The 15,000-nt window shown below is 41.4% G+C and overlaps 2 protein-coding genes across 3 annotated transcripts in view; both read left to right on the plus strand.

The window, feature by feature from the left end:
- The window catches only part of bet1l (Bet1 golgi vesicular membrane trafficking protein-like), a 3,199-nt gene extending 122 nt beyond the window's left edge, over nucleotides 1–3,077 (plus strand). The window contains exons 2-4 of the mRNA XM_044355672.1: nucleotides 960–1,045; nucleotides 1,383–1,439; nucleotides 1,590–3,077. Coding sequence (XP_044211607.1) covers nucleotides 960–1,045; nucleotides 1,383–1,439; nucleotides 1,590–1,757 — 311 coding nt within the window. The 3' untranslated portion in view covers nucleotides 1,758–3,077. The remainder of the gene's footprint in view (nucleotides 1–959; nucleotides 1,046–1,382; nucleotides 1,440–1,589) is intronic.
- A 99-nt stretch (nucleotides 3,078–3,176) lies between these two features.
- Nucleotides 3,177–15,000, plus strand: part of deaf1 (DEAF1 transcription factor) — a 16,538-nt gene continuing 4,714 nt past the window's right edge. For both annotated transcript variants that reach the window (XM_044355635.1, XM_044355636.1), the window contains exons 1-9: nucleotides 3,177–3,958; nucleotides 6,723–6,820; nucleotides 7,547–7,673; nucleotides 8,666–8,815; nucleotides 9,569–9,708; nucleotides 10,004–10,069; nucleotides 11,542–11,586; nucleotides 11,692–11,815; nucleotides 12,256–12,402. In XM_044355635.1, coding sequence (XP_044211570.1) covers nucleotides 3,760–3,958; nucleotides 6,723–6,820; nucleotides 7,547–7,673; nucleotides 8,666–8,815; nucleotides 9,569–9,708; nucleotides 10,004–10,069; nucleotides 11,542–11,586; nucleotides 11,692–11,815; nucleotides 12,256–12,402 — 1,096 coding nt within the window. In that variant the 5' untranslated portion in view covers nucleotides 3,177–3,759. The remainder of the gene's footprint in view (nucleotides 3,959–6,722; nucleotides 6,821–7,546; nucleotides 7,674–8,665; nucleotides 8,816–9,568; nucleotides 9,709–10,003; nucleotides 10,070–11,541; nucleotides 11,587–11,691; nucleotides 11,816–12,255; nucleotides 12,403–15,000) is intronic.

The raw sequence follows: 15,000 nt of genomic DNA on the forward strand, positions 1-15,000 counted from the left end.
GTATTCATGTTCATATATTCAGCAGTTAGCGGTTTCCAGCAGCGCTGAGCTCATGTGTCCGGAGCTGAAGTCACTTCACTGTGAACCCGAACGAGCCTGCAGCTGAGCGAGCAGGCTAACCGGAAACTAACTAGCAGTTTAACCAGCAGTTTAACTAACAGGCTAACTAACAGGCTAACTAGCAGGCTAACTAACAGGCTAACTAACAGGCTAACTAACAGGCTAACTAGCAGGCTAACTAGCTAACTAACCAGCTGAGGAGTTGAGATGTCTCCTGCTAACATCAGTCTCATTATCAAGGTTTTAACTAATGTTTCCGCAAGTGAGAGAAAAGCTGTTAACTTCCATCCCGAGCAGGAAGTGATCTGTGTGTTAGTGACAGGTCGACAGTTAGTTGCTAATTGTGACTCGCAGTTATTATTATTATTATTATTATTATTATTATTATTATTATTATTATTATTAACAGCAGTGTGGCTGATGGTTTATTATTAGTGTCATCATCAGATTCTTGTTCTGCTTCCTTTACTGCTGCTGTAATACAACAGAAAGATCATGTCACCTCTCCATCCTCCACACCAGTGTTTCAGGTTAACTGGTGACCGAGTTATCTGGTGACCGAGTTATCTGGTGACCGAGTTATCTGGTGGTTACAGATGTTGAAAACACAGGAACAGAACATGTAACTTTGTCCCTAAAATCAATACTCATCTGTGTTTCTTTTCTTAAGAAGCTTTAACTTCATATTCAGCTGATGAACCTGCTCTATCGTTGAGTTCACAGCCAGCAGCTGCTGTTGCCTTCACTGCATCAGTGAATGTTGTCCAATAATAATTGATTATCAGCTGGTAGTATTCAGCATTAACTGTGTTTCTCTATCATAACAAGCAGCTATGTGATGTCAGCAGTGTAACCTCACAGTTTAATGTGTGTGTGTTTGTGTGTGTTTGTGTTTCCAGGTCACGGCTCCGTGGACGATGTGCTGGACACTGAAAACAAACGTCTGGCTGAGAACTTGGCCGCCAAAGTCTCCAGACTGAAATCTGTGAGTCATGTCTGCTGTACGACCCTGAGATTAAATAATGATCACAGATTGTTTCAACACAGCAGCTCATTTTACACACAAACAACTCAAGTGTCAATCAGACACACCGAGATAAAAACACAACAACAGGCAGCACACGAGGATCTTTATTACATCACTGTTTCATTGTGTTTCTGTAGTTTCATGGTTGATTGTGTATAAATGTGTGTAAAAAAATGCAAATGTGTCAGAGTTTGATCCAGATTTGTTGCTGTTGACTCAGTATTGATCCCTGCAGGGAACCGATCAGAAAACTAAAGTGTAAGCGGATGATCTGCTCTGTGTGTGTGTGTGACAGCTGGCGTACGACATAGACAGAGAGGCTGACGATCAGAACGAGTATCTGGACGGCATGGTGAGTACTTCCTGTCTGTGAAACGGATCGTTAACCTTTTTTTAATTTACCCGACGTTCATGAAGTCGTTTCTCATTGTTAAAAAAAAATGTGAATGCAAACGAGTTTTAGCTAAAATATGGTGTCGTTTTCTTCTTCTTCTCCTCTCAGGACTCAAACTTCCTGAGTGCGACGGGCCTGCTGACCGGCAGCGTGAAGCGTTTCTCCACCATGGTCAGATCCAGTCGAGACAACCGCCGCATCCTCTGCTACGTCTCCGTGGGCCTGGTCCTGGCCTTCTTCCTGCTCTACTACCTGGTCTCCAGGATCCAGCGCTGACACCGGAACCCGGTCCTGATGCGGATCTGAGCCTGTAGACTCTGACGTTATATCTGATCGATCTAAAATCATCTCCTGCACAGGAGGAAGGCTTTTTATTCTGCACCAAAGTGAGAAGACAAACAGGAAGTAGACAGGAAATATTATGGTAAATCGTTGGATGTGGAGGTGACGGTGACGGTGGCGGTGGCGAGCTCAGCAGGGAGTGGGCGTGGTTACTCTGTGTGTGTGTGTGTGTGTGTGTGTGTGTGTGTGCAGGACCAAACACACTGCAGGCTACTGATAGACACAGGCCCACAGGCCACGGAGGATCCGGCTCAGCGTCACCTTCGTCCTGCTCCTGCTGCAGCCGGGTGGGAGTGGCAAACACCACGGCCGCGTGTGATAGGCTGATGAAGCCGTCAATCAAGTCAAACTTGCCCCAAGACTTTCATTAGATTAGATCTCACTTCCAGACTACACAGTAATTTAAAACAGTTTTTGAGGATGTTTTATTTCTCTGGAAATAACAACTGTCTCCTAGACATTAATCATAATTATAATACAGGAAGTGTAGCTCAGAGTGCTTTACAATAAAGTAAAACAACAAAAGAAGCAGCAAATAGCAAGAACAGCTATGCAAAGAACAAGAGAAGAAGAATAAAACAAAGGAGGAGCGTCAGTTAACAGCGAGGTTGAATAAATAAGTGTTCAGTTGCTGTTTCAAAGCTTTCACAGAGTGTGTGAGCAGAGAGTTCATAGATAAAAAATGATGTGTGATCGTCTGTATTTAAATAACCTGAAAAACCAGCAGCAGAGGATCAGTTTACGCCTCATGTATCAGCAGACAGAAGGTCGTTTAAAAAACACGTCCAGAACCTCCAAAGACTCCTCAGAATCATCTGGATACCTTCAGACCAGCAGGAAGTCTTTTTCAAACATCGCTGGTTAATCATCTTTATGGAGAAGTTTGTGTTTCACTTTAGTTTGATGAGCAGTTTTAGTTCAGTGTGTGTTTTGTTGTCTGTTCATGGTTTACAGGGACGCCTTCAGTCTGTCACTGCTGAGGAGATTTAAAGGACCAGTTCACAGTTTTTCAAGCATATCTTAAACCAACAGTCAGGAGCCCAGATGAACATCAGAGCTGTGTTTCTTGCTGTAATCATTCCTCCTGTTCATACTGACCATTAGAAGATCCTTCATAATGCACTTACAATGGAAGAAAAATGGTGAACCCGTCCTTTTAAGAGCTTTAAGAGTTTCTTTTCTCTATGTTGACATTCCAGCTGACATCACTATACATGCAAATGTATATATCAATAAATGGTTTTAATTGTGGAACTTCTTGTGGTTGGTTACTCTTTTTTTTTACATGATTTATATAAAAAACCCAGATGTAATCACTGTTGGAAAAACCTGGTAAAAACAGCACATAAACAAATATAATTTACGAACTCAAAAGAAAAGTGACTGAAAGAATAGAAACATTTAGTTTAATTGAGGTGAAATAGTCCTTTAATAAGATCCTGTGATTCTTATTATTTTGTGTTTTCTGTATCGGACGCTGTGTCGCTTCGGGCAAGCTCGTGTTCTCTCGGTAGTTTCCGGCCGCTGCGTGTCGCTTCGGGCAGGCTCGTGTTCTTTCGGTAGTTTCCGGCCGCTGTGTGTCGCTTCGGGCAGGCTCGTGTTCTTTCGGTAGTTTCCGGCCGCTGTGTGTCGCTTCGGGCAGGCTCGTGTTCTTTCGGTAGTTTCCGGCCGCTGTGTGTCGCTTCGGGCGGGCTCGTGTTCTCTCGGCAGTTTCCGGCGCATCTCTTTCTTGATGAAAAACAAACCGTCGGGCGGCCTTCGTCTCTCCGGCCTTTTTCTCCTGATTCTCCTTTGACGTTTCCGTCAGTTTCGGAGACAATATTGTGGATTTAACGGTTCACCGTGAACAGGCTCCGTGCTGTCGGTTGCTGTCGGTTGCTCTCCGGCTGTCCCGCGGCTGCTCGGTCATATTCGGCTCTTGTCGTTCGGCGGAAGAATGGACGAAGCGGACTCGGCCACGAAGGCGCTCGGGCTGGATGAGACGCCCATCGGCGGGCCGTCGGTGGAGGGAGTGGGCTCGGATACCGAGTCGGAGGCCGAAGTCACCACGATGGCCGTGATGGCGGAACCGGGAAACATCGACATGGGAGCCGAGTCCCTGCCGAACCCAGACGAGGCCGAGGCGGCGTTTGCAGGCAAGGCGGGGGGGGGGTTGCAGCCGCCGGCAGGCCGCTGCTGCGGGGCGGGGGGGCGCCAAACACAAACCGATCATAATATTTAACTACCGGAGAGAAAACTGATCACTGATCACTGTATTACTGCTGATCGATGAAAGTAGATCATTAAAAGTCTTCAGATAGAAGTTAATCAGCTTCTCAGAATCTGCGGGTTTGTGAGATTTGAGCAAATATATATATATTTTTATATTTGATTTTTTTTTTTTTAAATAAAGGCAAAATATGATTCCCAGACACCAAGGTGACTTATTTCAGTTAACTAATCGATTAATCGACTAATGTTTGCCGCTGTAAATCAAGTTTAAACTCCTGTCAGTAGAAACTGTAGTTCTGCTGATGTGATTTATCTCCCATGTTTCCCATCAAAACTCTGGTTTGAGCTGCAACTAACGACTATTAATCAATCTGTTGTTTTCTCAGTTAATCAATTAGTTGTTTGGTCCATAAAATGTCAGAAAATGGTGAAAAATGTGGATCAATGTTTCTCAAATGTCTCGTTTTGTCCACAGATTCAGTTTACTGTCGCAGAGACGAAAGAAACCAGAAAATATTCTTTTATTCTTGAAGAAGCTGAAATCAGAGAATTTAGACTCAAACCAATCAATCACTTATCAAAATATTAGATCATTAATTAATAGTTGGCAACTAATCGACTAATTGTTGCAGCTGTACTGTAGTTATATTATCAATACACTACAGGAGTACTGTATATAATACAGCTGCAGTACTGTAGTACTGTATATAGTACATTAGGAGTTATGTAGTACTGTATATAATACAACATTAGTACTGTTGTACTGTATATAGTACAACAGGAGTACTGTAGTACTGTATATAGTACAACAGGAGTACTGTAGTACTGTATATAATACAGCTGCAGTACTGTAGTACTGTATATAGTACATTAGGATTTATGTAGTACTGTATATAATACAACATTAGTACTGTTGTACTGTATATAGTACAACAGGAGTACTGTAGTACTGTATATAGTACATTAGGAGTAATGTAGTACTGTATATAGTACATTAGGAGTACTGTAGTACTGTATATAGTACAGCAGGAGTACTGTAGTACTGTATATAGTACATTAGGAGTACTGTAGTACTGTATATAGTACAGCAGGAGTACTGTAGTACTGTATATAGTACATTAGGATTACTGTAGTACTGTATATAGTACATTAGGAGTACTGTAGTACTGTATATAGTACAGCAGGAGTACTGTAGTACTGTATATAGTACATTAGGAGTAATGTAGTACTGTATATAGTACATTAGGAGTACTGTAGTACTGTATATAATACAACAGGAGTACTGTAGTACTGTATATAATACAACAGGAGTACTGTAGTACTGTATATAGTACAGCAGGAGTACTGTAGTACTGTATATAGTACATTAGGAGTAATGTAGTACTGTATATAGTACATTAGGAGTACTGTAGTACTGTATATAATACAACAGGAGTACTGTAGTACTATATATAGTACAGCAGGAGTACTGTAGTACTGTATATAGTACATTAGGAGTAATGTAGTACTGTATATAGTACATTAGGAGTACTGTAGTACTGTATATAATACAACAGGAGTACTGTAGTACTGTATATAGTACAACAGGAGTACTGTAGTACTGTATATAGTACATTAGGAGTACTGTAGTACTGTATATAATACAACAGGAGTACTGTAGTACTGTATATAGTACATTAGGAGTACTGTAGTACTGTATATAATACATTAGGAGTAATGTAGTACTGTATATAGTACATTAGGAGTACTGTAGTACTGTATATAATACAACAGGAGTACTGTAGTACTGTATATAGTACAACAGGAGTACTGTAGTACTGTATATAGTACATTAGGAGTACTGTAGTACTGTATATAATACAACAGGAGTACTGTAGTACTGTATATAGTACATTAGGAGTACTGTAGTACTGTATATAATACATTAGGAGTAATGTAGTACTGTATATAGTACATTAGGAGTACTGTAGTACTGTATATAATACAACAGGAGTACTGTAGTACTGTATATAGTACAACAGGAGTACTGTAGTACTGTATATAGTACATTAGGAGTACTGTAGTACTGTATATAATACAACAGGAGTACTGTAGTACTGTATATAGTACATTAGGAGTACTGTAGTACTGTATATAATACAACAGGAGTACTGTAGTACTGTATATAGTACAACAGGAGTACTGTAGTACTGTATATAGTACATTAGGAGTACTGTAGTACTGTATATAATACAACAGGAGTACTGTAGTACTGTATATAATACAGCAGGAGTACTGTAGTACTGTATATAGTACAACAGGAGTACTGTAGTACTGTATATAGTACATTAGGAGTACTGTAGTACTGTATATAGTACAACAGGAGTACTGTAGTACTGTATATAATACAACAGGAGTACTGTAGTACTGTATATAATACAGCAGGAGTACTGTAGTACTGTATATAGTACAGCAGGAGTACTGTAGTACTGTATATAGTACATTAGGAGTAATGTAGTACTGTATATAGTACATTAGGAGTACTGTAGTACTGTATATAATACAACAGGAGTACTGTAGTACTGTATATAGTACAACAGGAGTACTGTAGTACTGTATATAGTACATTAGGAGTACTGTAGTACTGTATATAGTACAACAGGAGTACTGATCTGATGATGTAATACTTGTATTGGTTGTATTGATCAGAGGTGACGGCGGTAACCGTGGGCGACGTTCAGGCTGCAGACGACAACGTTTTCACCACCACGGTCGCCACGTCAGGAAGCCTCCCTGAACACGTGCTGGTAGGTCAACACACACCGATGGTCACGCTACTGCACACGCTCAGTGTCGCTCTGTAGAAACAGTCTGTGCTGTTGCTCTCGACCAGCAGTAGAAAGCTGTTCCCAGTGTTCCCAGTGTTCCCAGTGTGTTAAACCAGCAGTCAGGGTGTCTGTAATCATTCCTGCTGTTCATACTGGATATTAAAATGTGCTTTAATGGGAGTGATGGTGACGGTGTCTGTGATACATGAAGCTACTGGAGGAAAACTGGTGGAGGTTCAATCTGTCCAGTCAACCCAGTTCAGTCAGAAATAAATAAAGTTTAAAGTTGAATAAAGTTCCTGACTGACTGTGTCGTCAACATGTTAAAGCTTCACGCTGCCATCTAGTGGAGAAACACATGTAGTTCAGACCTGCAGCTGAACAGACCTCACACTGACAGCAGGTATCACGGCAACAGTTTAACCAGTTGTGCACATAAATCACTATTATTATTTGGAATTAATCATTTGTACCCTCACATTAACCATTCCTGTAGGTGCTGATCTGCAGACTGCTGGTTTACAGAGTTGGTAACTTAATTCTGCAGTTAAATGACGGAGCGAGCTGCAGTCTAACGAAACACCAGCTGAAGAACCCCGACGAGGCTCCGCAAGAACCGCTAGAACTGAACTCACTGTACCGAGCTTCAGTTTAACCTCCACAGCTGTAACTGTATACGTGTGTGTGTGTGTGTGTGTGTTACAGAGTGGCAGGACCACCCTCCAGCTGGGTGAAGGTCTCAGTACCCAGAAGGCCACTCTGATCGTGGTTCACACCGACGCCAGCATCGTGGAGGCTGCGGGTCTCAAGTCCACCGCCTCCATCACGCCAGGTACTGGTCTGTGAACTCGTAGATCTGTCTTAGGGGTGCGCCCGAATACAAATACGTTATCCGGCAAAGCACAAATAGTGGATTTTATACGAATATTTGTTTCATACAAATAGTTCAAAAGCAGGTCGGTTACATCATCGCTATCTCAGTGTCTCTCCTCTGCTCCGCTGTGACGTCTATCAGCAGGTCTCAGTGAGGGGAGTCACATCCACCTGCTGCATGACGCACATTTCCTTATTTAGACATCAGTCCTGGAGTTGGGAGTGTTCCCCAGAGATAAAGCTGAACTACTGACACACGCTTCATCAACACTTATTGTAACACTTTAATTTTCTAAAATTAAAAGCGTAATAAAAACAAAAACAGGATTTTTAAACCTCTGTCCACTTTTATTCAAATACAAATAATTTGCTGCCTCAACAAATACAGATACAAATACAAATACTGGTCCCTCTGCACATCCCTAACCTGTCTTTGTGCAGACGTTAGACTTCATTATGACATGTTCATATTTATGAAGAAAGTCATGTTATCATATTATCAGCTTCAGTTCATTCTCTGATTCTAGACCAAATATATAATCGTCCCACATGTTTCATAAGTAACTTCAAACGTTTGGTCATTTTCAGAGCGTCATCAATCAGCTCGACCACATGACGGCTCACACTCAAAGCGACTCGTATTATCTCGGATTAGTCTGTTGTGTCTAGAATATGACGTCTATGATACTCTTTTATATATGTATATATATATATATATATATATATCCTGCTTTTACGATAAAGGACAGTTCCCAGTGTTCCCAGTGTGTGTTAAACCAGCAGTCATGTGTCCATATGAACAGTGAAAGAGGGACTTTGGCACTAAAAAGACTGTAACGTTGAAAGATATCTACTTGATTTGACTCATTTGGACGAGAGGAATGATTACAGCAAGAACAACAGGTTTCTGTGTGTGTGTGTGTTTGTTTTGTCCTCCTGTGCGTCCCTCAGGCCCACAGACTCCACCCACCCCGCTGACTCCTCCCCAGGACAAAGACTCCTGCTCCAAGTACAACTGGGACCCTTCGGTCTACAACAACGAGCTGCCGGTCCGCTGCAGGAACACCAGCGGAGTCCTTTACAAGAACCGGCTCGGATCAGGTGATCACACCTCAGATTACCAGTTAAACCAGTTCACTCCAGTAAACCAATTATTTCCCCATTAATCAGTGATCAACAGATGAATTTTAATTTTCACAGTATAATAATTTTAAAAAAAGACATTTAAAATCCTTCTATTGAAAGTACAAGAGAAGTTTTTTCATCAGGAACGTGTTAACGTGTGATAACGAGATTATTGATTATTGCTTATTGATTATCAGTTTATTATTCAGATTAAGAGACTCAAAGACTCACAGTTGTCTTTTCTCAATGAGTCCGTCTGAAGCAGCTCAGTAACACTGTCTGTCGTTACGTTGTGTTGTTATGTTGTTGTGTTATTGTGTTATTGTGTTGTTGTGTTATTGTGTTGTTGTGTTGTTGTGTTGTTGTGTTGTTGTGTTATTGTGTTGTTGTGTTGTTGTGTTATTGTGTTGTTGTGTTGTTGTGTTGTTGTGTTATTGTGTTGTTGTGTTGTTGTGTTATTGTGTTATTGTGTTGTTGTGTTGTTGTGTTATTGTGTTGTTGTGTTGTTGTGTTGTTGTGTTATTGTGTTGTTGTGTTGTTGTGTTATTGTGTTGTTGTGTTGTTGTGTTGTTGTGTTGTTGTGTTATTGTGTTATTGTGTTGTTGTGTTGTTGTGTTATTGTGTTGTTGTGTTGTTGTGTTATTGTGTTATTGTGTTATTGTGTTGTTGTGTTATTGTGTTATTGTGTTGTTGTGTTATTGTGTTGTTGTGTTGTTGTGTTGTGTTCAGGGGGCAAAGGTCGCTGCATCAAACACGGTCAGCAGTGGTTGACTCCCACAGAGTTTGAAGGTTTGGCAGGAAGAGCGAGCAGCAAAGACTGGAAGAGAAGCATCAGATACGCAGGGAGACCTCTGCTCTGCCTCATCCAGGTACTACACAGTACTACACAGTACTACACAGTACTACACGGTACTACACGGTACTACACAGTACTACACAGTACTACACGGTACTACACAGTACTACAAAATCAGCAGAATGATCCTTTAAACTTTGTCTGCAGTTCAATGTCTATCAAACATAAACTGATCCGTGTTTCACTCTGTTGACAAAGTATAAATTATAACTGTGTGTGTGTGTGTGTGTGTGCGTGTGCGTGTGTGTGTGTGTGCGTGTGTGTGTGTGTGTGTGCGTGTGTGTGTGTGTGTGTGTGTGTGTTGTCAGGAGCGTATCCTGAACCCTCACGCCGCTTCCTGTACCTGCGCCGCCTGCTGTGACGACCTGACAGCGGTGAGTCAGAGAACCTGCAGCATCAGCGAACAGTCATTAACGAGGTTTCCATAGTAACAGTAATGTAATCATTCCTCCTGTTCATACTGGATATTAAAAGATCCTTCAAATGTGCTTTAATGTTAGTGATGGAGGATAAAATCCACAGTGTGTCCACACAGTCATTTAAAAGTCTGTGTGAAGCTTCTATTCAGCTTCATCAGTCTGAGTTAGTCATATCAAGTGGATATCTGACACATTTACAGTCTTTTTAGCATCAAATTCCCTCTTTGTGTTTGTCTTTGTGGTTGTTTGACTGTTTATTTGATCTGGTGGGTCAAATGTTTCCTCCAGTGAGACTGGCAGCGTTCAACTGATGACATGTCATTTCATTTATTATTCAGTTACAAGTCATCGTCTTAATAAGTGAATTCTTCTGTTTAATGTCAGGATATTCTAAACCCTCGGTGGAGATTATTGTTTGTTGTTGTCAGTAGTAACTGAAGCTGGATGACGTCTCCGTCACTGTAAAGTTCATTCTCAGTGTTTGTAAACTGAGAAGAAACTTTACATCTGGTGTCTTAACTTTTACTTGTTTTGTGGAAAAACCATGTGAGACCACAGACTGTATAAAATATGGACGTAGTCACGGTGACGTCACCGTGACGTCACCCGCTGGTTTGCGAACTGTCGATATGAAGCCTTTAGTGTAGCGATTTGACCGTCGCCATCTTTGATTTGGCCGTCGCCATGTTTGATTTTTGGACGAGAGGGTGGAGCTGACCATAGCGCTAGCTGCTAGCTCTGCTAATTTTCGCTAATTTTCGAAAAACAGGCCGTTAAAACAAAACGTACTCACCAGAAAAACTGATCACCTGACTCACCACCAAACGCTGAACAAGACTTTATTTGGGCAACAACAACGTTCAATTAACTTCAGTGAACTGAAAACACGCTGTGAAATAGCAGCAGCTACGGCCATACGCAACGGTTACGTAAGCAACGCTTGTTAATGACAACGTAGCCCCGCCCTAAAGCATCCGCTGCTTTATCGTCTATTTTACTCTAAATGGGGCCATAAAGTACAAAATGAACATCACGCCGTGTTGAAGAAGACTTGAAACTAGCGACTGAAACTCATCAGGAAACAGTTCACTGAGCTAATAAATCAAGAGAGAAGTAGAGTCATTTTCTCAAAGACTTCCATACAATCAGACTTCTCTCTGCAGCCGGTGGAGTCGCCCCCTGCTGGCCGTTAGAGAGAACGCAGGTTATTGGATTCATTTATCAGCTCCGGAGGTTGCTGCTTGTATCAGAAGCTCTGAAGCTTCTTCTCAACAGCAGAGACAAACCAACAGGAAGTGGATTGTTTTTCTTTGTTTTGCTGTAAACGGCGCCGGTTTGTGAAACAAACCTGCTGTGGTTGTGAACATGTGACTCACTGACGTGTTGATGATGATGTAACAGCAGACTGATCGTTTGTGTCTCTGCAGTGTTCAAAGGACGGAGAAACTCTGGCGGCAGAAAACATCAGCATGGTAAAATCCACTCATCAGCTGCTTTATAATTATAATAAACTATTATTAATAAGTGTTATTGATCTGATTGTTTCTGATCAGCTGATGTTGGATGTTGTGTTTCAGACCGGTCCGGTCCGCCTCTTCGTCCCCTACAAGAGACGGAAGAAGGACCTGGAGCCTCCACTCGTTCCCGCTAAAAAGGAACTTCCTGCCGCCAAAAACATCACGCTGACCCCGGGTACCACATGTAGGTCACATGACTTCAGTCTTACGTGTGATTGATTGGAGGAGGGGGCGGAGCTTCTGTGTCGCAGCAGGAAAAGAGAAAAGATTAGATCAGCATGTTTATGTAGTTCTGAGAATCACAAAGTCTTGACTTTATCTTAAACTTCACATCCTGTTAATCTGAATTAAATTAAATTAAATTCAAGTTTTATTCATTCAGCCTAATATCACAGATTAGCCTCATGATGCTTTACAGTAAGACAACATCTGGACAATCTTTTTAACAAGGAGAAACTTCAGGAGGAGCAACAACAACAACAACAACAACAATAATAACAACAATAATAATCTGAATTAATGAAATATGAACGTTTGCTGTTCAGTAGTTTATCTGATCTTTGCTGTGAACTTGTGAGCTTTGACCGTCCAAACATGGCTGACATGTCCGTCTCCGTCACGCAGTCACGGTGTCCCCGTCAGGACAGATCACCACCTCTGGCACCTTGACGTTCGACCGCACGCCGGCGGGCGACGCCGCCACCGCCGCGGCCGCCGCTGCCATCATCTCAGAGGGCTCAGCGCAGAGCGAGGTGTTCGCCAGCACGGCAGGTACCTTCCATCATGTCACTGTCCACTGACCAGATTATTCTGTCCACTGATCAGATTATTGTCCACCGATCAGATTATTGTGTCCACTGATCAGATTGTGTCCACCGATCAGATTATTGTGTCCACTGATCAGATTATTGTCCACTGATCAGATTATTCTGTCCACTGATCAGATTATTGTCCATTGATCAGATTATTGTGTCCACTGATCAGATTATTGTCCACTGATCAGATTATTCTGTCCACTGATCAGATTATTGTCCATTGATCAGATTATTGTGTCCACTGATCAGATTATTGTCCACTGATCAGATTATTGTGTCCACTGATCAGATTATTGTCCATTGATCAGATTATTGTGTCCACTGATCAGATTATTGTCCATTGATCAGATTATTGTGTCCACTGATCAGATTGTGTCCACCGATCAGATTATTGTGTCCACTGATCAGATTATTGTCCACTGATCAGATTATTCTGTCCACTGATCAGATTATTGTCCATTGATCAGATTATTGTGTCCACTGATCAGATTATTGTCCACTGATCAGATTATTGTGTCCACTGATCAGATTATTGTCCATTGATCAGATTATTGTGTCCACTGATCAGATTATTGTCCATTGATCAGATTATTGTGTCCACTGATCAGATTATTGTGTCCACTGATCAGATTATTGTGTCCACTGATCAGATTATTCTGTCCACTGATCAGATTATTGTGTCCACTGATCAGATTATTCTGTCCACTGATCAGATTATTGTCCACCGATCAGATTATTGTGTCCACTGATCAGATTATTGTCCACCGATCAGATTATTGTGTCCACTGATCAGATTGTGTCCACCGATCAGATTATTGTGTCCACTGATCAGATTATTGTGTCCACCGATCAGATTATTGTGTCCACTGATCAGATTATTGTGTCCATTGATCAGATTATTGTCCACTGATCAGATTATTGTGTCCACTGATCAGATAATTGTGTCCATTGATCAGATTATTGTGTCCACCGATCAGATTATTGTGTCCATTGATCAGATTATTGTGTCCACCGATCAGATTATTGTGTCCATTGATCAGATTATTGTCCACTGATCAGATTATTGTGTCCCTTGATCAGATTATTGTGTCCATTGATCAGATTATTGTCCGCTGATCAGATTATTCTGTCCATTGATCAGATTATTGTCCACTGATCAGATTATTCTGTCCATTGATCAGATTATTGTCCACCGATCAGATTATTGTGTCCATTGATCAGATTATTGTGTCCATTGATCAGATTATTGTCCACCGATCAGATTATTGTGTCCATTGATCAGATTATTGTGTCCATTGATCAGATTATTCTGTCCATTGATCAGATTATTCTGTCCACTGATCAGATTATTGTGTCCACTGATCAGATTATTGTGTCCATTGATCAGATTATTGTGTCCATTGATCAGATTATTGTGTCCATTGATCAGATTATTGTGTCCACTGATCAGATTATTGTGTCCATTGATCAGCGTGTGGACCGTGTGTCTTTTTACACTTTGGCTCTTATTTTGGCGGTCTTAAAGAGGAAATATTCTGCTTTTTGTGGTTTTATTATTTATATCTCGTTTGTAGAAACGCTGCCTGCAAGTCAAAAGTCGGGGCTTCAACCTGCTCTGACGCTTCGTTTGCGGCGTTTGTTTCTACCTCAGGGTTCGCTCAGCGTGCAGGAACCTCCGTCACTAACCTGGATTTGTTTATTATAATCCGATAAACTAAACGTTGCTTTTGTGCGTCTGCGATGTGAAGATGATGTCAGCTGTGTTTCATGTGGAGGGAAAACGCCGCTGACCTGCACACACACACGTCATCACCATGAACGGTTCAGAAAAACACTTTGAAATGAGTTACAGAGTCATGGATTTAAACTCATCTCCATGGAAACACTTCCACATTTCCCCCTCGCCGCCCGGCGCCGTCGCAGACGTGACGTGATGACGACGAACGTGTCACGTGAGGGTGATCTGATAGCAACGTATCAGCTGAGATTCATGTCTCCTCATGTTTTTTTGAAGGTGTTTTATGTCGGAGATGAAACACAAAAACAAAGGCTGTAACAGGATTTATTGATAAGTCAGTCACATGAAATCAATAGTCTATCAATCAATCAATAGTCAACATTCTGATAATTTAATGTTTCAATCACTTTTCAAGCAAAAATGTCAAATATTCTCTGGTTTCAGCTTCCAGATGTGATGATTTTCTGCTCCAGCTGTGGTTTGATGTGTCACCATGGAAACATTATCAATGTTTTCACCATTTAAAATATTCTATAGACTGATTGATTAATAAAGAAAATGATCAGCCTGATAACGTGACGTTGGGCTTCGTCCGCTGATGTTCCGTCTTTAACACAAACGACGACAAACGTTCATCTAACGATCTTTATTTGTGCTCTGATGACGTCGTCTCTGATAGATCAGTAAACAACAACAACACAACTAGAAAACAAACGTTCGGTTTCTGTGTCGTCTGACGGTTTTGTGCAGGTTGTTTCATGTGTTTCGCTCCTTAATGAGCTGTAAAGGGGTTTCCCACAATCCCCTGCCTCGCCG

This window comes from Thunnus albacares, chromosome 7, assembly GCF_914725855.1.
Source record: "Thunnus albacares chromosome 7, fThuAlb1.1, whole genome shotgun sequence".
Lineage (NCBI taxonomy): Eukaryota > Metazoa > Chordata > Actinopteri > Scombriformes > Scombridae > Thunnus > Thunnus albacares.